We start from the raw sequence: 23331 nt of genomic DNA on the forward strand, positions 1-23331 counted from the left end.
CATCACAGGAACATTCCTATGAAAACGTTAGTTAATGACCTAACAAGACTTTTAAGGGAATGTTCTCTAAAGTTCTGAGGAACGTTTGTCGTTAGCTGTGTAGTTAACCAATATACTATAATTTGCTTGCCAACCAGATGAAATGTTGATTACTTTTCCTTGGTTCACTCCATTGTTCGATTGGATGGGCCTGAGTAGGCTACTACAGTCAGACATGGCGGAAAGAACGGTGGAGCAGGCTACTAATGGAGAGCAAGAAGAAGCATATTTTTACAGAGAAAGGATGAAATGTACACCAGAAGAGGAGCCAAGACTCGAAAGGCAACACTTTTGGAAAGTGATCGATGCGTTTAGATACTACAGGTACGGACTGTTTCAAAACAGCAGTGTTAACGTTATATGAATGGTTGTTAGCGCGCGAGTTAACACACAACAAAGTAATTTGACCCAGTCAGTGTGTCTGGCTAGCTTGATGGAGTAACGTCACTGACTGTACTGAATTTGGTAACGTTTTGTCGGAAGATTTTAGAAGAGATTACTAACTAATTATGATGCATAGCTAGCTAAGACAGATTTGTGTATTTATATTGGGGTCCGTTTTGGCTAATTACATATTCCTATAGGTACCAAACCGAGGTAGAATTAGTTTAATATTTAATATTCGGTAGATATACTATAGGTATATTCTAGGCATACTTTCAAGAATGCTAATTACTACTATCAATCGGGTAGAGCTACCTCAAGAAATGTCTTCCTCTAGTCGTTGTGAATGTAAGTCGCTCTGGATAAGAGCGTCTGTTAAATGACTAAAATGTAAAAATGTTGTGTACATTCCTCTCTCCTGTGGTCTGTGTGTATCCATAGGGGAACAGGCTCAATATACTTCTTCTTCAGTGGGGCTTATCGGCGTTTGGCATCCAACGTTATGGTGCATTACCGCCACCTACCGTACTGGAGTGTGGGCCAGAGAGGGGGATAAACTAAATCCTACCTGCCAACCCCGTTTCTCTTAAAAAAGATAACAAAATATTTGAGACTATATCTAATGACGCTCTACTCAATATACTCTTTAAACTAATTTCCTGTATCCCCTTCTCCCTCATACTGAATCTCATCCTCTCTCGTTCCCTCTAATACTGCCCACACTGTAGCAATACATGCTCCAGTCTCTTATTTCATGACAATAATCACACTTTCCTGATGGATGCTTTCCTATCACGTTTAATGTCTTATTCAACTGGCTGTGTCCCACCCTTAATCTTGTAAAAATAGCCTCCTCTCTTCTGTCCCTTCCTGCCATCCTCCCCTACTTGAAATAAATGCCTTCCCTTATTAGTTCTACTCCACTGCTCCTGCCATCTCTTCACCATCACTGTATATATCAGTGTTTTTGCCTCTGCCTTGCTCATTGACACTTCAACATCAACATCCCCACTACTAAGTGCTTGTTTAGGCTGTTCATCTACTGCCTCGTTCCCCTCAACCCCCACATGGGCTGGAACCCAAGTAAATCTTATCTGAATACCCATCTGTTTAACCCTGCCATGGGTTTGTATCACCTCATAAAGCAGGACTTGTCTGCTACGTGAGCTAAAGGACTGGAGAATCATTAACACTGCACGAATCAGAGCACATAACTACTCCATCTGGCTTAACTTCCTCCACCCACTGCAAGGCCAACAGTATGGCCATCAGCTCCGCCGTATATACAGCCAGATGATCTGTAATACGTTTCCTGACTTCCACCCCACATTCCTGCACTACAAATGCTGACCCAGTACGTCCTGTCCTTGGATCTTTTGAACCATCTGTGTAAATGGCCACAAAATCCTGATACAGTTTCCAGACATCTCTTAAAGAAATCAGCTGGATCAACACCCTCCCTATCGTTCTGTAGTCTCTCCAACACTTCTAGATCAACTACTGTAGATGGGAGTAGCCATGGTGGATTTACTCAATGGATTTTGCTTCTTCTGTGTATTTTATATTGTGGTTTGCAAAAAACTTCAAGGTGCATTACCTCCACCAACTGGACTGGAGTGTGGACCAGAGACAGGGAAGGTGTAAATTCTACCCATTATTCTAGAAAAATAAATACATAATTAAATACTACATCCCCTGAAGATTTTATCAGCAGTTAATTTAAGCTTGGCTCTTTAAGACCATTACTCCTTATATCTAATAACAATCTCTCCCTTTCCTTTTCATATTGCTGGCACTGAAAGAGAACGTGTTCCACTCAATGAGATATACAGTGCATTCGGAAAGTATTCAGACCCCTTGACTTTTCCCACATTTTTTACATTACAGCCTTATTCTCAAGTTGATTTAATTATTTTTTTCCTCATCAGTCTACACACAATACCCCATAATGACAAAGCGAAAACAGGTTTTTAGACATTTTTGCAAATGTATTAAAAATAAACAGATACCTTATTTACATAAATATTCAGACCCTTTGAGAGAGATATATATATATATATATATATATATATATATATATACACAGTTGAAGTCGGAAGTTTACATGCACTTAATTTTTCAACCACTCCACAAATTTATTTTTAACAAACTATAGTTTTGGCAAGGCGGTTAGGACATCTACTTTGTGCATGTCACAAGTAACTTTTCCAACAATTGTTTATAGAGAGATTATTTCACTTATAATTCACTGTATCACAATTCCAGTGGGTCAGAAGTTTACATACACTAAGTTGACTGTGCCTTTAAACAGCTTGGAAAATTCCAGAAAATGATGTCATGGCTTTAGAAGCTTCTGATAGGCTAATTGACATCATTTGAGTCAATTGGAGGTGTACCTGTGGATGTATTTCAAGGCCTACCTTCAAACTCAGTGCCTCTTTGCTTGACATCAAGGGAAAATATGATGAAACAAAAATAGAACTGTTTGGCCATAATGACCATCGTTATGTTTGGAGGAAAAAGGGGATAGCTTGCAAGCCGAAGAACACCATCCCAACCGTGAAGCACGGGGGTGGCAGCATCATGCTGTGGGGGTGCTTTGCTGCAGGAGGGATTGGTGCACTTCACAAACTAGATGGCATCATGAGGAAGGAAAATTATGTGGATATATTGAAGCAACATCTCAAGACATCAGTCAGGAAGTTAAAGCTTGGTCGCAAATGGGTCTTCCAAATGGACAATGACCCCAAGCATACTTCCAAAGTTGTGGCAAAATGGCTTAAGGACAACAAAGTCTAGGTATTGGAGTGGCCATCACAAAGCCGTACCTCAATCCTATAGAAAATGTGTGGTCAGAACTGAAAAAGCGTGTGCGAGCAAGAAGGCCTACAAACCTGACTCAGTTACACCAGCTCTGTCAGGAGGAATGGGCCAAAATTCACCCAACTTATTGTGGGAAGCTTGTGGAAGGCTACCCAAAACGTTTGACCCAAGTTAAACAATTTAAAGGCAATGCTATCAAATATTAATTGAGTGTATGTAAACTTCTGACCCACTGGGAATGTGTTGAAATAAATAAAAGCTGAAATAAATCACTCTCTACTATTATTCTGACATTTCATATTCTTAAAATAAATGGCGATCCTAACTGACCTAAGACAGGGAATTTTTACTAGGATAAAATGTCAGAAATTATGAAAAACTGAGTTTAAATGTATTTGGCTAAAGTGTGTGTGTATATATATATATATATATATATACACAGTGGGGAGAACAAGTATTTGATACACTGCCGATTTTGCAGGTTTTCCTACTTACAAAGCATGTAGAGGTCTGTAATTTTTATCATAGGTACACTTAAACTGTGAGAGACGGAATCTAAAACAAAAATCCAGAAAATCACATTGTATGATTTTTAAGTAATTCATTTGCATTTTATTGCATGACATAAGTATTTGATACATCAGAAAAGCAGAACTTAATATTTGATACAGAAACCTTTGTTTGCAATTACAGAGATCATACGTTTCCTGTAGGTCTTGACCAGGTTTGCACACACTGCAGCAGGGATTTTGGCCCACTCCTCCATACAGACCTTCTCCAGATCCTTCAGGTTTCGGGGCTGTCGCTGGGCAATACGGACTTTCAGCTCCCTCCAAAGATTTTCTATTGGGTTCAGGTCTGGAGACTGGCTAGGCCACTCCAGGACCTTGAGATGCTTCTTACGGAACCACTCCTTAGTTGCCCTGGCTGTGTGTTTCGGGTCGTTGTCATGCTGGAAGACCCAGCCACGACCCATCTTCAATGCTCTTACTGAGGGAAGGAGGTTGTTGGCCAAGATCTCGCGATACATGGCCCCATCCATCCTCCCCTCAATACGGTGCAGTCGTCCTGTCCCCTTTGCAGAAAAGCATCCCCAAAGAATGATGTTTCCACCTCTATGCTTCACGGTTGGGATGGTGTTCTTGGGGTTGTACTCATCCTTCTTCTTCCTCCAAACACGGCGAGTGGAGTTTAGACCAAAAAGCTCTATTTTTGTCTCATCAGACCACATGACCTTCTCCCATTCCTCCTCTGGATCATCCAGATGGTCATTGGCAAAATCAGACGGGCCTGGACATGCGCTGGCTTGAGCAGGGGGACCTTGCGTGCGCTGCAGGATTTTAATCCATGACGGCGTAGTGTGTTACTAATGGTTTTCTTTGAGACTGTGGTCCCAGCTCTCTTCAGGTCATTGACCAGGTCCTGCCGTGTAGTTCTGGGCTGATCCCTCACCTTCCTCATGATCATTGATGCCCCACGAGGTGAGATCTTGCATGGAGCCCCAGACCGAGGGTGATTGACCGTCATCTTGAACTTCTTCCATTTTCTAATAATTGCGCCAACAGTTGTTGCCCTCTCACCAAGCTGCTTGCCTATTGTCCTGTAGCCCATCCCAGCCTTGTGCAGGTCTACAATTTTATCCCTGATGTCCTTACACAGCTCTCTGGTCTTGGCCATTGTGGAGAGGTTGGAGTCTGTTTGATTGAGTGTGTGGACAGGTGTATTTTATACAGGTAACAAGTTCAAACAGGTGCAGTTAATACAGGTAATGAGTGGAGAACAGGAGGGCTTCTTAAAGAAAAACTAACAGGTCTGTGAGAGACAATTCTTACTGGTTGGTAGGTGATCAAATACTTATGTCATGCAATAAAATGCAAATTAATTACTTAAAAATCATACAATGTGATTTTCTGGATTTTTGTTTTAGATTCCGTCTCTCTCAGTTGAAGTGTACCTATGATAAAAATTACAGACCTCTACATGCTTTGTAAGTAGGAAAACCTGCAAAATCGGCAGTGTATCAAATACTTGTTCTCCCCACTATATATATATATATATATATATATATACACATACATACATACATACATACATACATACATACATACATACATACATACATACATATACAGTGGGGGGAAAAAGTATTTAGTCAGCCACCAATTGTGCAAGTTCTCCCACTTAAAAAGATGAGAGAGGCCTGTAATTTTCATCATAGGTACACGTCAACTATGACAGACAAAATGAGAAAAAAAAATCCAGAAAATCACATTGTAGGATTTGTTATGAATCTATTTGCAAATTATGGTGGAAAATAAGTATTTGGTCAATAACAAAAGTTTCTCAATACTTTGTTATATACCCTTTGTTGGCAATGACACAGGTCAAACATTTTCTGTAAGTCTTCACAAGGTTTTCACACACTGTTGCTGGTATTTTGGCCCATTCCTCCATGCAGATCTCCTCTAGAGCAGTGATGTTTTGGGGCTGTCGCTGGGCAACACAGACTTTCAACTCCCTCCAAAGATTTTCTATGGGGTTGAGATCTGGAGACTGGCTAGGCCACTCCAGGACCTTGAAATGGTTCTTACGAAGCCACTCCTTCGTTGCCCGGGCGGTGTGTTTGGGATCATTGTCATGCTGAAAGACCCAGCCACGTTTCATCTTCAATGCCCTTGCTGATGGAAGGAGGTTTTCACTCAAAATCTCACGATACATGGCCCCATTCATTCTTTCCTTTACACGGATCAGTCGTCCTGGTCCCTTTGCAGAAAAACAGCCCCAAAGCATGATGTTTCCACCCCCATGCTTCACAGTAGGTATGGTGTTCTTTGGATGCAACTCAGCATTCTTTGTCCTCCAAACACGACGAGTTGAGTTTTTACCAAAAAGTTATATTTTGGTTTCATCTGACCATATGACATTCTCCCAATCCTCTTCTGGATCATCCAAATGCACTCTAGCAAACTTCAGACGGGCCTGGACATGTACTGGCTTAAGCAGGGGGACACGTCTGCACTGAAGGATTTGAGTCCCTGGCGGCGTAGTGTGTTACTGATGGTAGGCTTTGTTACTTTGGTCCCAGCTCTCTGCAGGTCATTCACTAGGTCCCCCCGTGTGGTTCTGGGATTTTTGCTCACCATTCTTGTGATCATTTTGACCCCACGGGGTGAGATCTTGCGTGGAGCCCCAGATCGAGGGAGATTATCAGTGGTCTTATATGTCTTCCATTTCCTAATAATTGCTCCCACAGTTGATTTCTTCAAACCAAGCTGCTTACCTATTGCAGATTCAGTCTTCCCAGCCTGGTGCAGGTCTACAATTTTGTTTCTGGTGTCCTTTGACAGCTCTTTGGTCTTGGCCATAGTGGAGTTTGGAGTGTGACTGTTTGAGGTTGTGGACAGGTGTCTTTTATACTGATAACAAGTTCAAACAGGTGCCATTAATACAGGTAACGAGTGGAGGACAGAGGAGCCTCTTAAAGAAGAAGTTACAGGTCTGTGAGAGCCAGAAATCTTGCTTGTTTGTAGGTGACCAAATACTTATTTTCCACCATAATTTGCAAATAAATTCATTAAAAATCCTACAATGTGATTTTCTGGATTTTTTTTCCTCAATTTGTCTGTCATAGTTGACGTGTACCTATGATGAAAATTACAGGCCTCTCTCATCTTTTTAAGTGGGAGAACTTGCACAATTGGTGGCTGACTAAATACTTTTTTTCCCCACTGTGTATATATATATACACACACACACACACACAACCAGTGAAAAGTTTGGACATCTACTCATTCAAGGGTTTTTCTTTATTTAAAAAAATGTTTATATTGTAGAATAATAGTGAAGACATCAAAACTATGAAATAACACATATGGAATCATGTAGTAAACAAAAAAGTGTTAAACAAATCAAAATATATTTGAGATTCTTCAAATAGCCACCCTTTGCCTTGATGACAGCTTTGCACACTCTTGGTCACTCTGACAGAGCTCTAGAGTTCCTCTGTGGAGATGGGAGAAACTTCCAGAAGGACAACAATCTCTGCAGCACTCCACCAATCAGGCCTTTATGGTAGAGTGGCCAGACGGAAGCCACTCCTCAGTAAAAATCACATGACAGCCCACTTGGAGTTCGCCTAAAGACTCTCAGACCATGAGAAAGAAGATTCTCTGGTCTGATGAAACCAAGATTGAACTCTTTGGCCTGAATGCCAAGTGTCACGTCTGGAGGAAACCTGGCACCATCCCTATGTTGAAGCATGGTGGTGGCAGCAGCATGCTGTGGGGATGTTTTTCAGCGGCAGGGCCTGGAAGACTAGTCAGGATCGAGGCAAAGATGAACGGAGCAAAGTACAGAGATCCTTGATGAAAACCTGCTCAGGACCTCAGACTGGGGCAAAGGTTCACCTTCCAACAGGACAATGACCCTAAGCACACAGCCAAGACAACGCAGGAGTGGCTTCGGGACAAGTCTCTGAATGTCCTTGAGTGGCCCAGCCAGAACACGGACTTGAACCCGATCGAACCTCTCTGGATAGACCTGAAAATAGCTGTGCAACAACACTCCCCATCCAACCTGACAGAGCTTGAGAGGATCTGCAGAGAAGAATGGGAGAAACTCCCCAGATACAGGTGTGCCAAGCTTGTAGCGTCATACCCAAGAAGACTCGAGGCTGTAATCACTGCCAAAGGTGCTTCAACAAAGTACTGAGTAAAGGGTCTGAATACTTATGTAAATGTAATTTTTTATTAATTATTTTTTTATATAAATTTGCAAAAATGTCTAAACCTGTTTTTGCTTTGTCATTATGGGGTTTTGTGTGTAGATTGATGAAGGGGGAAAAAACAATTTAATCAATTTTAGAATAAGGCTGTAACGTAACAAAATGTGGAAAAAGTTGTGGTGTCTGAATACTTTCCGAATGCACTGTATAAATTGATAGATAAATAAATAAATAAATACACACTAAAGTACATTTGTCCATCCACCCGATTCTGAATATAAAATATTCATAGTCATGGCATGCTTTGTGTAAGAGCTAATTAAGATTGAAAGCAAAGAAATACACAAAGAAACACATTTTAAACCAAAACAAAGCTGTGGATTTGTCTATCCTCCCCCGATCCAGAATATATAATTTTCATAGTAATGGAACGCTTTGTTTAAGAGCTATTGAAATTTTGAAATACGAAATATTATTATACAAAAAATAAAAAGTTATGAGTTTTTCTCCATCCACTCCTGATTCAGATTATACTGTCTTCATAGTCATGGCATGCTTGGTTCAATAGCTATTGACGAGAGAATCGAATATCCACCAAATATCCAATTTAAAACTAATTTAACCTCGATAGCTAACCACCACCTCTGTTTAGCTATTAGCTAGCACCGAAGCAAAGGAAGTGGAGCTAGCTAGCCCTAGAAAATAGCAAAGATAAAATATTATCCTAAAACAACATGGGCTAAAGTCCAGAAAGACAAAAATGTACATTTCAATACAGTTACTCATGTTATTTACAAACAAGTGTACAAATTACAACAACCTAAAATGTACAAATTACCTCGACTAACCTGTACCCCCGCACATTGACTCGGTACCTGTACCCCCTGTATATAGCCTCGTTATTGTTATTTTGTGTTACTTTCTATTTAATTTTTTTACTTTAATTTATTTAGTAAATATTTTCTGAACTCCATTTCTTGAACTGCATTGTTGGTTAAGGGCTTGTAAGTAAGCATTTCACGGCAAGGTCTACACCTGTTGTATTCGGCGCATGTGAAAAATAAAATGTGATTTGATTTGATCACATGATTATGCCTAGCCTATACAACCATGTTCACCAAGTAGAAGATGCTTAGAAAATATTAATGTGTTTTGTGAATCTTTGTGTCAAGTCATTTTAATAAGTCTGCATTTTGAATTGAACATTTTCATAATTAAAAAAGGCTATCAAATATAGCTAGGTTTCTATTTTCCCATTTTAGTTTATCCCCATCTCCTCTTTCTCCTGTCCACCATGGCACCACCCTCCCCTTAATCTCAGGATGCATGTTCAGGAACGGGTCAATCGAGCAGAGCGTCAGTTCCGGAGTCTTCCTGAGCATCACCAGCTGCTGCTGCCCAGGGTCCTGCCCAACCTGGCCCGTATCCGGCGCAGTGTGGACCACAACCAGGAGGTGCTGCATGCCATCGTGCTCAACTGTGTCCACATGTTTGAGAACATGCAGTATGGCAAAGAGGTAAGCTGAAGGGTCAGAAAGGTCACACATGATTTCTCTTACATTAGACACTAGGCTACTAACCTTGGTTACATTAGACACTAGGCTACTTCTAGCGATCAAACTACTGGAAGTCAATCATTTTCAATGAAAGGAGGAGACAAGGAGTCATTCAGCGATTTAACCACTGGCGACTAGAGAGCTTGTTGAGAAAACTACGCAAATTATCAGTGATGCGACCCAATCGGAGGAGGGAGGGTCTTACTTGCTAGCTTTGACACTGCTGGATAGGCTAACAACAAGTTTGCTGTTTGGCATGCTGTTTGAGAAGATATCAGAGATTCCTTACTTCGTGGTAGGAGAAGTAGTAGGCTGCATCTAGGTGTGCAGTGCAATAAAAATATAGTAGTATAACTATACTGAATAAACATATATATGCAACATGCAACAATTTCTAATATTTTACTGAGTTACAGTTCTTATGAGGAAATCAGTCAATTGAAATAAATTCATTAGGCCCTAATCTATGCTTGTCACAGATACCTTAAACAAAATGGGCCTCAGGACCTCGTCAGAGTATTTCTGTGCATTCAAATTGCCATCAATAAAATGCAATAGTGATCGTTGTCCGTAGCTTATGCCTGCCCATACCATAACCCCACCGCCACCATTGGACACTCTGTTCACAACGTTCACATCAGCAAACCGCTCGCCCACTCAACGCCATACATGTGGTTTGCGGTTGTGAGGCCGGTTACATGTACTTCCAAATTCTCTAAAATGACGTTTAGGTGGCTTATGGTAGAGAAATTAACATTCAATTTTGGCAACAGCGCTGCTGGCCAATTTCACGCTCCCTCAAAACTTGAGACATCTGTGGCATTGTGTTGTGTGACAAAACTGCACATTTTAGAGTGGCCTTTTATTGTCCCCAGGACAAGGTGCACCTGTGTAATGATAATGCTGTTTAATCAGCTTCTTGATATGCCACACCTGTCAGGTGGATGGATTATCTTGGCAAAGGAGAAATGCTCACTAACAGGGATGTAAAAATAATTGTGCACAACATTTGAGAGAGAAGCTCTTTCAGGGATATTTTATTTCAGCTCATGAGACATGGGACCAACACTTTACATGTTGCGTTTATTTTTTGTTCAGTGTAGTTGGTGGTGCTGCAGATGTTTGTCTATTCTAGTATACCACACCATTTCTCTAGTGTGACGTCACGAGAGGCTACACGGCTTTCAGCGGGATTGCTCAAGTAGTGCAAGGAGACAAGGTTCAAACAAAACAAGGATTTTATTAAAGGTCTTGGGAAATTAACGAAAATATAACAAAATTCTGTTCTCTTGTGGCTCTTTAAGGGTTAACAGTTCAGGGATGTCTCTTCCACATCCAAAATCATAATTCTCACTCGCTCAGATAACTTTTCCCCAGCCTTACTGTAGTCCACGTTGCAGCTAGTGGCCAACCCAGCAAAAAGTCCTTCCAAATGTCTCTCACGTATTTTCACAGGTGCATATATCCAAAGGTGAGTATTTCCCAAAGGTAAGTATCTCCAAATCCTTATATTCCTCATGGAAGTGGACGTGCAGCACTCTTGTCCTCCAGAGAGCCCAGGTTGGAGACTGTGTTTCTTCACCCCCCACACACTCCCTCAGTGTCTCTTCCCTTCCAAAAACCTTCAGCTCATCAGCTCCTGATTTGTTTCAGCTGCGTGGGAAGATTGGCCATAGAGGGGTGGAGTTCCCGACCATACCAGCAGATGGAGCCATAGCTGTCTGGGTTTGCAGCCTCCTCAGGGGGATGTAACGTCCCTCCAGGACACAGCCTCTCGTGACATCACACTAGTTATTGTATTAGTTGAAATTATATTAGTATAGATCTTAGATTCATTTGCTGCCATGATCCTTTCATCATTGGATGCATTTTGAGGAGTTAAAATGTCTTTCTGTCCAGGATGACCTGAGGAAGGTGTGTACGTCCTCCATGTTCGACATAGACAAGCTCAAATCCACCATTAAGCAGTTTGTGCGTGACTGGAGTGAGGCGGGCCAGGCTGAGAGAGACTCCTGCTACCTGCCCCTCATCCAAGAGATCCAGAGACTCTTTCCCAGCGACAAGTGGTGAGCGCACACAGTCTTGAATTCTAACTCAGTTGTGTGATTTTGTATTCTGAATTATGTGTGTATTCTGTCAGTGATGGCATGGTTGTTTCTGTAGTGATGTGTCTAAGGTGAGCGTGCTGGTTCCGGGGGCGGGGCTTGGTCGCCTGGCATGGGAAATCGCTCGTCTGGGCTACGCCTGCCAAGGCAACGAATGGAGCTTCTTCATGCTCTTCTCCTCCAACTTTGTCCTCAACAGGTAACGCACAACCTCAGCCCTCATTTAAGCCTTGCATATAATGCAATAATTCAGGCCTTGCATATGTTGCACAATGTGTCATTTTAATGATTGAGTATTAAACACAGTTTTAACAATGTTGAAATGTGTCTGGTGTTTGTGCCTGAGAACTTGGGCCAAATCAATTGCCTAGCATTTCAAAATAGCCCCATGCAATCCTCTTCGGAAAAAAATATTTATTGTTGGTGATAATTTTCTCACACTAGTGTTGTTCAGCTTATCTTACCTCTGTTCTTCCTCTTTCCTGAGGTGTGAAAAGGTCAACTCCATGACCCTGTACCCCTGGATCCACCAGTTCAGCAACAACAAGAGATCATCTGATCAGACGCGGCCAATCACCTTCCCAGACGTCAACCCCCAGAGCCTGCCTCCAAACTCTGACTTCTCCATGGTGGCCGGGGACTTCCAGGAGGTCTACACACAGCCTAGTGAGTGGTGAGCCCCACACAGGCTGTCTGAAAGATCAACAAGAGCAATAAGTGAATTAATAAGTAGGCTCGCCTGAGAGAGTCAAGAGAAAAGCCAGCCAACCCCATTAGCCAAGCAAACTGTCCACAAGATGGCGTATTGAATAGAAATCGGTACGAAACACCTCAAGATAAAAACATAATATTCAAAATCAGTAAGTTAGACTGAATATTAGCATTTCATATATTCGCAGTTAATATAATTCAATCTGGATAATAACACAAAACAGATCATAAGGCTAGAGAAATATATCGACAAATATTACATCAACACGCAACACCCAAACATGACTGAAGACAAGCGTGGAGAGCCGATCCCCAAAAGGAAACGCGACTCATTGACTGATACAGATGATATATGCTTTTCACCACTGGGTATGGTAAGTGTGGAAAGCGACCTGTTGAAGTCGATAAATGACAAATTGGGCATACTAGAATTGGTCAGTAAAGACGTAAAAGAGTTGAAAGCGAGTCTTCAAATGAGTGACGAAAAAGCTTTGGTAATGGAGAAAGAAACCAAATAATTAAAAGTGACAGTCTCTAAAATGGAAACGGACGTTAGGGAACTAAAAAAGGAGAACAATCTTCTGAGAGAAGCCTTACTAGACATCCAAACTAGATCGATGAGGGAAAATCTAGTACTTACGGGTATTCAGGAAAAGGAGGGAGAAATAACAGAGAATATTATGAAGGACTTCCTGCATACAGCGCTACAAATCCCACTCGAGGCTGTCGATAAAATCCAACTCGAACGTGTACATCGTTTCGGAAAAAGAGGACAGAAATATGAGCACCCAATCGTTGCCAAATTTGCTTTTTTAAGGATAAAGCTATGGTGAAAAGCCTGGGAAAAAGACTTGCTGGCACGAAAATAGGCATGAATGATCAGTTCCCGAGGGAGATTGTAGAAAGGCGCAAAGTTCTGTATCCAATCTTCAAGGAAAACAGATTAAAAGGGAAACGTGTTGCACTAGTGGTGGATAAATTATATATTGACAACCAAATGTTCAGAGACACAAAGACTACTCCATGGCTATTCTAAAAGTTGTAATAGAGGAGTCAAATATTGGAGCACCTGATACTAGCAATGATAGGGATTGTAATATTAAATAACATTTATAGTAAGTATAGTATTTTATAAAAGGATTAAACGATATAACAAGCAGAATAATACATATTTAAATTCAAATAATTAGAACATGGCTTTTTTTGGCGGGAGGTTGTTGTTTTGGCGGATGGTTGTTGTGGTTGGTCCTGTGTTCTCTCTGGCGTCCTTTCCCCTTGCGGCAGATGTGGATGCGGGTGCGTTTGCACGCTCGGCCCATTTCTTCCCCAGTAACCATGTGGTGTGCATTTTTGTGTTTGAAAAGGTGCGGCGTTAAGTGAGTGAGAGGGGAAATGGTTGCATATCCCAGAGCCGACCGGGGGTCTATGAGCAGGGGTACTGAGAGAGAGCTTTCAATTTTGTGTAGATGAGGGATATACATTTTTAAATATAGTATACATCTAATCTAATTTTTCATTGTCCTATCATGATGGAAAGATCCCTAACCCTATAACCTGGACACCCACCTGAGCGACCCATACACCAAAGAGAAGTTCCCATCTCTTTTATGGACCTGCTGTGAATATGCACCCTAAACAGAGAAATAAATGCGGTCAGAGACCTACTTGAGCAGCACCGCCCCCTCAAGATTCTGAGCCTGCCTGGCAGGGTTGGTCCTACAAAGCCAGAGCCCCCTGATGGGAGAGCATAATATACAAGGAAATTCTCAAAGCTGCTAATGAGAACCTTGACGACCTTTTACCTAGCCGGTGGGGATTCCGGTGGGGTACGCCCACCCAGGTAGTGGCAGTGCTGGCAACACTGGCTGCAGTAACCCATGGGGAGGGGGTCACACTCGGACAATCAGAGAGGGGGTTTATCATTGTAGCCCAGGTGGCACAAAATAATCAAAGGTCTGACCGCATGGAGATGCTTGGGAAAATGGTTACAACAGGGGATCAGAGTGTTTGTGTCTCAGGTGAAGAGGGTGGATCTGATCTCCATCACCTAGGACTTGACATAGATTAAGTAGATTAATCAAATCTCACATTGTTATCAATTTCTACTCAATCTGCATGCTTTCTCAGTCAGTTTTAACTGTATGTGCACTCGTAAATCAAGTTATTTCTCGAGTTGGGCTCTGGGATATAACAGCTGTTGAGTATCTGTTTTCATGGTGGACTGTGGAGGAGGGGGGTTGAGTGTGTTGGAATATGTGAGTATGTGCGTGTGTGCTTGTCTGGCATCTGTTGTGGGGGGGTGGGGATGTTGGGGGGGGAGGGAATGGGATGGACCACGGGAATTATTTGCTAGGATAATAATTGCTTGTCAATGAATTAAATGTAATACAATGGCAATCCGGGTTATATGTTAGAATCCTACGCGTGAACTGCTGACATTATCACGCATATTAATTGATAATGATGGAAAATAGGATATGCATAATTTAAAAAAAAATAGTTATATAGATGTATATATATAGAGGTGAAAACATTGGAAATGCTTTTGGCGGTTAATCTGCTTCTGTTTTGTGGGTGGCACTGTGTGCTGTTTTCGATGGATGGGTCCTGGCCTCTCGGGGCCTTAGGGATACGGAGGGACGTGGGTGGGATGCTGATCACTGGGATGATGGCTCAACCTGGGGTGGGGAGGGGCTTTAGCGGGGGAATTAGTGGAGAACAATTGAAGGGTTACTCCGTAGCAATGCAAATATCACGGTACAGCTATATGGACACTCAATCATTACGCTATTTTTTATTGGTAAATTTACAAACATATATAATGATAAATAGACTTGAAACTTGTATCTCATTATGGTGTATGGTGAAATAAGTATAGCCAGTTATAATTGTAATGGCTTAGCTGATAATAAAAAAAGAAGAACAATATTTACATGGCTCAAAGAGAAGGAATATAATATCTATTGTATACAGGAAACTCATTCAACAATTCGAGATGAAGTAGCGTGGAAAAAAGAATGGGGGGGAAATATACTTCTCCCATGGGCAAAGAAATTCAAAAGGGGGTGATGATATTAATTAATAGTAATTTCGATCCGAATGTGCAAATTGTACAAATAGATACACAAGGTAGATGGATTATTTTAAATATGTTATTGGACCATAAACAGATATGGCTCATTAACCTTTACGGACCAAATAATGATGATCCACAATTCTTTGACAATATATATAATAAATTATCAAGCCTGCAAGCAACTCAAGACAATATTATTATGGTGGGGGATTATAATACTGTTTTAAATAGCTCAATGGACCGTAAAGGAAATCACACCACAAACAATCACCCACATGCTCTTAAGGAAATTGTGAATGTCATGGATACATTAGAACTAGTAGATATATGGAGGCTTAAATATACTGATCTAGTGAGATATACATGGCGGAGACTGAATCAAGCTAGTCGTCTTGACTTCTTTCTTATCTCATTCTCGTTGGCACCAAAAGTAATGCGGTCGGACCATCATATAATAGGCATATACATTACTCTTACTGAATTTCCACGTGGGCGAGGATATTGGAAATTTAATCAAAGCCTATTGGATGATAATTTATTTATAATTAGAACAAAGGAATTTATAACTGACTTTTTCCAACATAACATAGGTACAGCGAATCCCCTTATTGTATGGGACACCTTTATATGTGCCTTTAGAGGCCATGCAATTCAGTACTCATCTCGAAAACAAAAGCAATTTAGGTCAAAAGAGTTTATACTAAGAAAGGAAATAGAAAGTCTAACAGAACAGATAGATGGCAATGAAAACTGTAACAGAGGCTCAGAATAAATTAGAGGAAAAACAAAAAGAAATGGAGAAACTTATTCAAGAAAGATCAAGTGTAATATATTATAAAAATAAAGCAAACTGGATGGAATATGGGGAAAAATGCACAAAATTCTTTTTTAATCTTCAACATAGGAATGCTACCAAAAATAACTTAATGAAACTGGTTACAATTGACGGAGTCACCCATAATTCACCAAATGATATTTTGAAGGAAGAAACAAAGTACTTTAAGCATATGTTTTCTTTTCAGTCGCCTCCATCTCCTCTAACTGAAGCTAATTGTAGAGATTTTTTTTCTATTGATAATGTCAAATTAACAGCCACACAGAAAGACTCATGTGAAGGTGAAATTACAGAGGAGGAACTTCTGGATGCAATTAAAGACTTTAAGTCTGGGAAAACTCCAGGGTTGGATGGCATACCAGTCGAGGTATACCAAACCTTTTTGATATACTAAGAGGACCGTTATTAGCATGTTTTAACCACTCCTATGTAAATGGTAGATTATCTGACACTCAAGAAGAAGGACTGATCTCATTATTACTGAAACAGGATACAAGTGGAAAATATAAAGATCCAGTCCATTTACAAAATTGGAGGCCCCTTACACTTCAGTGTTGTGATGCAAAAATCTTAGCAAAATGTATAGCGCATAGAATTAAAAAGGTATTGTCGGATATTATTCATTCTAATCAGACAGGTTTTTTACATGGAAGATACATTGGAGATAATATAAGGCAAGTATTGGAAACAGTAGAACACTATGGAAAATATGGGAAACCAGGCCTGCTATTCATAGCAGACTTCGAAAAGGCATTTGATAAAGTTCGACTGGGGTTTATATATAAATGCCTGGAGCATTTCAATTTTGGAGAATCTCTTATAAAATGGGTCAAAATCATGTATAGTAACCCTAGGTGTAAAATAGTAAATAATGGCTATTTCTCAGAAAGTTTTAAACTGTCAAGAGGAGTGAAACAAGGTTGTCCACTATCGGCATATCTATTTATTGTGGCCATCGAGATGTTAGCTATTAAAATCAGATCCAATAATAATATCAGAGGATTAGAAATACAGGGCTTAAAAACAAAGGTGTCATTGTATGCTGATGATTCATGTTTTCTTTTAAATCCACAACTAGAATCCCTCCACAGCCTCATAGAGGATCTAGATACATTTTCTAACCTCTCTGGATTACAACCAAATTATGACAAATGTACTATATTACGTATTGGATCACTAAAAAATACAATTTTTACATTACCATGTAGTTTAACAATAAAATGGTCTGATGGTGATGTGGATATACTCGGAATACATATCCCAAAGGAAATAAATGATCTCACTTCAATAAATTTTAATAGAAAGTTAGCAAAAATAGATAAGATCTTACTACCATGGAAAGGAAAATACCTGTCAATTTGTGGAAAAATCACACTGATTAACTCTTTAGTATTATCCCAGTTTTTTAAATTATATGAGAAAAAAATATTCAATTTTATTTGGAACGGCAAGCCAGACAAAATTAAAAGAGCATATTTATATAATGAATATGAATTCGGAGGACAGAAATGATTAAATATTAAAGCATTAGACCTATCACTAAAAGCTTCAGTCATACAAAAGTTATACTTAAATCCGAACTGGTTCTCAAGCAAATTAGTAAGATTGTCTCACCCAATGTTCAAGAAAGGCCTTTTTCCCTTTATTCAGATTACAACCTCTCACTTTCAGTTATTTGAAAAGGAAATAATCTCCCAAATGTCACTATTTCTAAAACAAGCTATAGAAAGTTGGTTGCAATTTCAATTTAATCCTCCAGAAACGACAGAACAAATAATGCAGCAAATAATGTGGTTAAATTCAAATATACTAATTAACAAAAAACCTTTATTTTTTGACAGAATGTTTAAAAAAGGTATAATCTTCGTAAATGATATCATCGGTAGGACTGGTGGAGTTATGACGCACATGCAGCTAACAAAAACATATGGAAATGTCTGCTCTACCCAAAATTACAACCAAATAATTGCAGCCTTACCGCAAAAGTGGAAGAGGAAAGTGGAAGGGGGAGAAAGTAAGGAACTTGTCTGTCGGCCTTGCATTAAAGAACATAATTGGTTAAGGAAAACTGTGATAAATAAAAAAAGTATATCAGTTTCACTTAAGGACCAAAGGATTGACAGCCGTCCCATATAGATTGCAAAATAGTTGGGAAGAGATCTTTGACGTACCGATCCCATGGCATAGTGTTTATGAACTGACACGCAAAACGACACCGGATTCAAAAAATTAGAATCTTTCAATTTAAATTATTATATAAAATTCTTGCTACCAATAGAATGTTATTTATATGGGGGGATACAATCTTCCCAGCTCTGCAGATTTTGCTGTGAAGAGACAGAATCATTAGATCATTTGTTTTGGTTCTGTCCATTTGTAGCTTGTTTTTTGGACACAGGTCCAGGAATGGCTAAAGGATTGCAATATTTACCTGGAACTAACCTTGCAGATAGCATTACTGGGTGATCTGAAAAGTCATAGTCAATCAATCAATAATATAATAATACTTTTAGCAAAAATGTTTATTTTTAATTCACAATCTGTAGAAGCAATGAGAATAGAAAGGTTCAGAACTTTTGTAAAACATCACAGTACGGTTGAAATATATATGGCAAATAGAAATCCTATATGGATGGTGTTAAGAGATAGATGGGAGGTATTGAATAGAGTTGAAGGATGGGACTAATAACAAATAACAACAAATAATAACAAAGATAGCTAATAATGTAAGCATACTGTGTCCATAATAAGTATATAGGTTGTATGTTGGGAGCTTTTGGGAAAGAGCACAGTTAGAAAGATATGGCATATAGAAGCAAACCGGATGGACATCATGAAAATGATCGGAGAGGTTGAGAGTAGAAGAAGTTCAGGAGCAAAAAAAAAATATATATATATATATATATATATATATATTTATTGTAAAATTAACTCTGTCCATAAGGTGTAGATAGTAAGTATAGACCGGAAGTAGAGGCCTGGGCATTGTTGTTCACTAATTTACTCCAAGCAATAAGTGATCAGGGCCTGTATACACAAAGCGTCTCAGAGTAGGAGTGCTGATCTAGGATCAGGTCCCCCATCTTATTCAGGATCTAAAAGGCTAAACTGATCCTAGATTAGCACTCCTGCACTTAGACACAGGCCCTGTGAATACGGGCCCTGGCCCTTGTCTCTCTCAGTGAGTGACAGGTTGTTATGTGAATTGGCCACGTATTGTGAGCAATCAATGGTGAAAGTGAGCACTCTACACTAGACACATAGATCATTTGTATTACCTGTGTTGGTTTGTATTAGCAATGATAGAATGAGGTGAAATTAGTATCATTGTGGTCTTCCCTCTCAGACACCTGGGACTGTGTGGCTACCTGCTTCTTCATCGACACGGCGCACAATGTCATCGACTACGTGGAGACCATCTGGAACATTCTCAAACCTGGAGGCGTGTGGATCAATCTTGGTGAGTGAAGATTGGTTCAACAGACCTCGTTACTGACCAGTGAAAGGGGTTCCCTTTTCTTCTACGCATTTTTGGTGCAGTTGCTGTTTTAACTTACTGTTAGTGGGTCATATACTGTATGTATACTTTTACCAAAGTTGCAATTCCTCCCTTTCCTCTAGGCCCGCTGCTGTACCACTTTGAGAACATGGCCAACGAGCTCTCCATCGAGCTCAGCTACGAGGACGTCAGGGCGGCCATTTTAAAATATGGATTCCATTTGGAGGTAAAGCAAAGTGTTTTTTAAACAAAACAGTTGTACAGATTGGAGGAATAAAATGAACTACTACTAAAGTTTACAGTAAAAGTGTAAAACATTGTTTTCAGTTAATGTTGTTTTGACGATCCTCCTTGGGCCTAAAACACCCTGGGTGTTGCTCAAAAGGCATACTACCATGCTCCGAGCATGCAAATTGTAGCGCGGGAGAGTCGGAGTATGAGTCCAAATCAAAGTATGCGAAACGGAGGTCACTTCTCGAAAGCGTACTCCATTTGTACATATTTTGAAGCATGCATCGATGCAAGCTTCAATGGAAAGTATGCTAAGAAATATGACGCAACCACGTAAAAAACAAAGCAGAAGTTCTTGAAATCAATGGCGGACATTATTTGAGCTGAAGCGAGAGAAAATACACAGATTTCTGAATGAAATATTGCCTATACACATCTAATTTTGCCTGACTACAGTATTTTATCTTGATACGTTAATAAATACATGCTGTGTTAATTTTGGCATGTTTACCTGCCTACGTACCGTAGATCGCAATCCCAATCCCATAATAAGTCAAAAGGGCTAACTGGCTAGCTACTACTGTTAGCTTGCCACGAAAAATTGTTAGCTAGCTACCCACGAATAATTGACATCTATCTTGCATAATATTAGTTTTAGGTCATTTTACCTGTTAAACTATCTGGTTAGCTACATTATTACAATTCACATATAGCTAGCTGATAGTTATGAAGTAAAACGGTTGCTTTGTGTATATCTTGTTTCGTCTCTATTGTCCTGGCTGGAAGACGGTTCAGTGAATTGGTAAGTCAATAGGGCTAACTGGCTGGCTAGCTAGCTACAAAGATTTGGTAGCTACCCACGAAAAATGTACATCTATCTTGCATAACATTTAGTTTTATCTTGCATAATATTAGTTTTAGGTCATTTTGCCTGTTTAACTAGCTGGCTAGCTAGATTATTATTATTATTATTATTAACATATCTAGCTGATAATTATGAAATAAAACGTTTGCTTTGTGTATATCTTGTTCAGTCTATTGTTGCCATTGTCCTGGCTGGAAGAAGGTTCAGTGAATGGGGGGGGTAAGGTAATGCAGTAGGGGGAGTGGGAGTGCTTCTCAAATGTACTTTTTTATGCATTCTCCACACTCGTCCTCACAAGAATATACTCAAGAGAACGTCGTCAGAGAATGCACTCGGAGCATGAGTGTGTGGAGCACGGTAGTATGCATATTGAGAAACACCCCGTCTTTCACTGCAGGTGGAGAGAGAGTCTGTTCCCACCACCTACACGGAGAATGATCAGTCCATGCTGAAGTACCTGTATGATTGTGTTTTCTTCGTGGCACGGAAACCTGACCATCTGTATGACAACGGGCTCCAGGTGGTCCACGAGAACAGACCGGAAGCGTTGCCACGGCGAGAGAGCTGTGACAGTCTGACGTGACGTCGTCTGTCGTGACATTACAGAGCAACGACCGGAAAACGCGATTGGCTGCCGCCAAGAGCATTTAAAAAAATAGTAAGACGACAGAAACACAAGACAATGGACAGGTTTGCTTTCATGTTTCTTTTCTATATTATCTCATCGCCGGAACTCCCCGATCACCTTCCCCCCGAGCCTTTGTGATTTATACAGACTCCTATAATGGACTGAAGTGACTAAATCGTTCAGCCCTAGGACTGTTTGTGTCTTCAGTTAGGTGCAAGGTGACGCCTCTCTGTCTCCATGCTGACCTGATGTGGTTGCATGTGTGTTAGAGACCCGCCTCTACAGCTTCCCAATGTATTTATTTTGTCAAATAGTGTTACCAACTCTGGCTATTTATAGTATTTTCTCACTCTGGAAAATGCAGTTGCTGAAGTGGCTGTAGTTGGTAATACTAAGGGTAGGACAAAGTTGTTTTTAAACAAATTATATGATTGGACACAGATTGAACTTAAGCATTACACACTGGATCTAGCTACTGCCTCACGTAACAAAGGAAAACACCATAAAATAATAAAATAATAATTGACAGAGGGCTAGTCTAATTTTGTGTTGTATTATTGTTCATGATGCAATTCAAATTTATTTGATCAAAAGGGAGATCTATTTTGAATATGAATCTCCTATAATACCTCCGTTTGCAGTTATAGACAGAAATAATTTGAAGCATTATGACCAACTATGATCAATGTAATTATTCTACAACAATTCCCCTTTTGTCGATTACAGTCTGCAGACAGCCAGGTACATCTGAAAGTCAGAGTTGGTTACAGAGGCTACAAACATCAGTGGTGAATCCTTTATCATGTCAATACAATTTTGACATACAGCAAATGAAAGGGAGATTCCATAGTCATATATAATTACCGGGAGATCCAGTCAGTGCACATTGAATTATTAACTGACAATGATTGTCCCAATGACCGTATATACACTACCAGTCAAGATTGGACACACCTACTCATTCAAGGGTTTTTCTTTATTTTTACTATTTTTTACATTGTAGAATAATAGTGAAGACATTAAAACTATGAAATAACAAATATGGAATCATGTAGTAAGCAAAGTGTTAAACAAATCAAAATATATTTTATTCTTCAAATAGCTACCCTTTGCCTTGATGACAGCTTTGCACACTCTTGGCATTCTCTCAACCAGCTTCACCTGGAATGTTTTTCCAACAGTCTTGAAAGAGTTCCCACATATGCTGAGCACTTGTTGGCTGCTTTTCCTTCACTCTGCGGTCCGACTCATCCCAAACCATCTCAATTGGGTTGAGGTCAGGGGATTGTGGAGGCCAGGTCATCTGATGCAGCACTCCATCACTCTCCTTCTTGGTAAAATAGCTCTTACACAGCCTGGAGGTGTGTTGGGTCATTGACCTGTTGAAAAACAAATGATAGTCCCACTAAGCCCAAACCAGATGGGATGGCGTATCGCTGCAGAATGCTGTGGTAGCTATGCTGGTTAAGTGTGCCTTGAATTCTAAATAAATCACAGACAGTGTCACCAGCAAAGCACCCTCACAACATAACACCTCCTCTTCCATGCTTTACGGTGGGAAATACACATGTGGAGATCATCCGTTCACCCACACCGCGTCTCACAAAGACACAGCGGTTGGAACCAAAAATCTCAAATTTGGACTCCAGACCAAAGGGAAAATTTCCACCAGTCTAATATCCATTGCTCGTGTTTCTTGGCCCAAGCAGGTCTCTTCTTCTTATTGGTGTCCTTTAGTAGTGGTTTCTTTGCAGCAATTCGACCATGAAGGCCTGATTCACACAGGCTGATAACTCTAATGAACATCGTCTGCAGTAGCGGTAACTCTGGGTCTAACATTCCTGTGGCGGTCCTCA

The 23331-nt window shown here is 40.2% G+C and overlaps 1 protein-coding gene across 2 annotated transcripts; it reads left to right on the plus strand.

Annotated features, from left to right (window-relative positions):
* The first annotated feature begins 183 nt into the window (after nt 1-183).
* On the plus strand, nt 184-22006 carry LOC121584558 (carnosine N-methyltransferase). 2 transcript variants are annotated; one of them, XM_045225895.1, is made up of 8 exons: nt 184-363; nt 9291-9486; nt 11425-11591; nt 11689-11829; nt 12118-12296; nt 19599-19712; nt 19874-19977; nt 20769-20946. In XM_045225895.1, the coding sequence occupies exons 1-8, from the start codon at nt 185-187 to the stop codon at nt 20778-20780; spliced, it is 1092 nt and encodes a 363-aa protein (XP_045081830.1). In that variant the 5' UTR covers nt 184; the 3' UTR covers nt 20781-20946. The 2 variants fall into 2 exon arrangements, with proteins under 2 accessions (XP_045081830.1, XP_041756441.2); XM_041900507.2 differs by lacking the exon at nt 20769-20946 and adding an exon at nt 21245-22006 and having other exon boundaries at nt 185-363.
* The last annotated feature ends 1325 nt before the right edge of the window (nt 22007-23331 follow it).

Source organism: Coregonus clupeaformis, chromosome 16 (genome assembly GCF_020615455.1).
Source record: "Coregonus clupeaformis isolate EN_2021a chromosome 16, ASM2061545v1, whole genome shotgun sequence".
NCBI classification, from domain to species: Eukaryota; Metazoa; Chordata; class Actinopteri; order Salmoniformes; family Salmonidae; genus Coregonus; species Coregonus clupeaformis.

Bases quoted from the DNA above. Each gene is read 5' to 3' on its own strand.
- LOC121584558 (XM_041900507.2), top strand. From the start codon at position 185: ATGGGCCTGAGTAGGCTACTACAGTCAGACATGGCGGAAAGAACGGTG. The intron at 11,830-12,117 runs GTAACGCACAAC...CTCTTTCCTGAG, and splicing joins TCCAACTTTGTCCTCAACAG to GTGTGAAAAGGTCAACTCCA. The intron at 12,297-19,598 runs GTGAGTGGTGAG...CTTCCCTCTCAG, and splicing joins GGAGGTCTACACACAGCCTA to ACACCTGGGACTGTGTGGCT.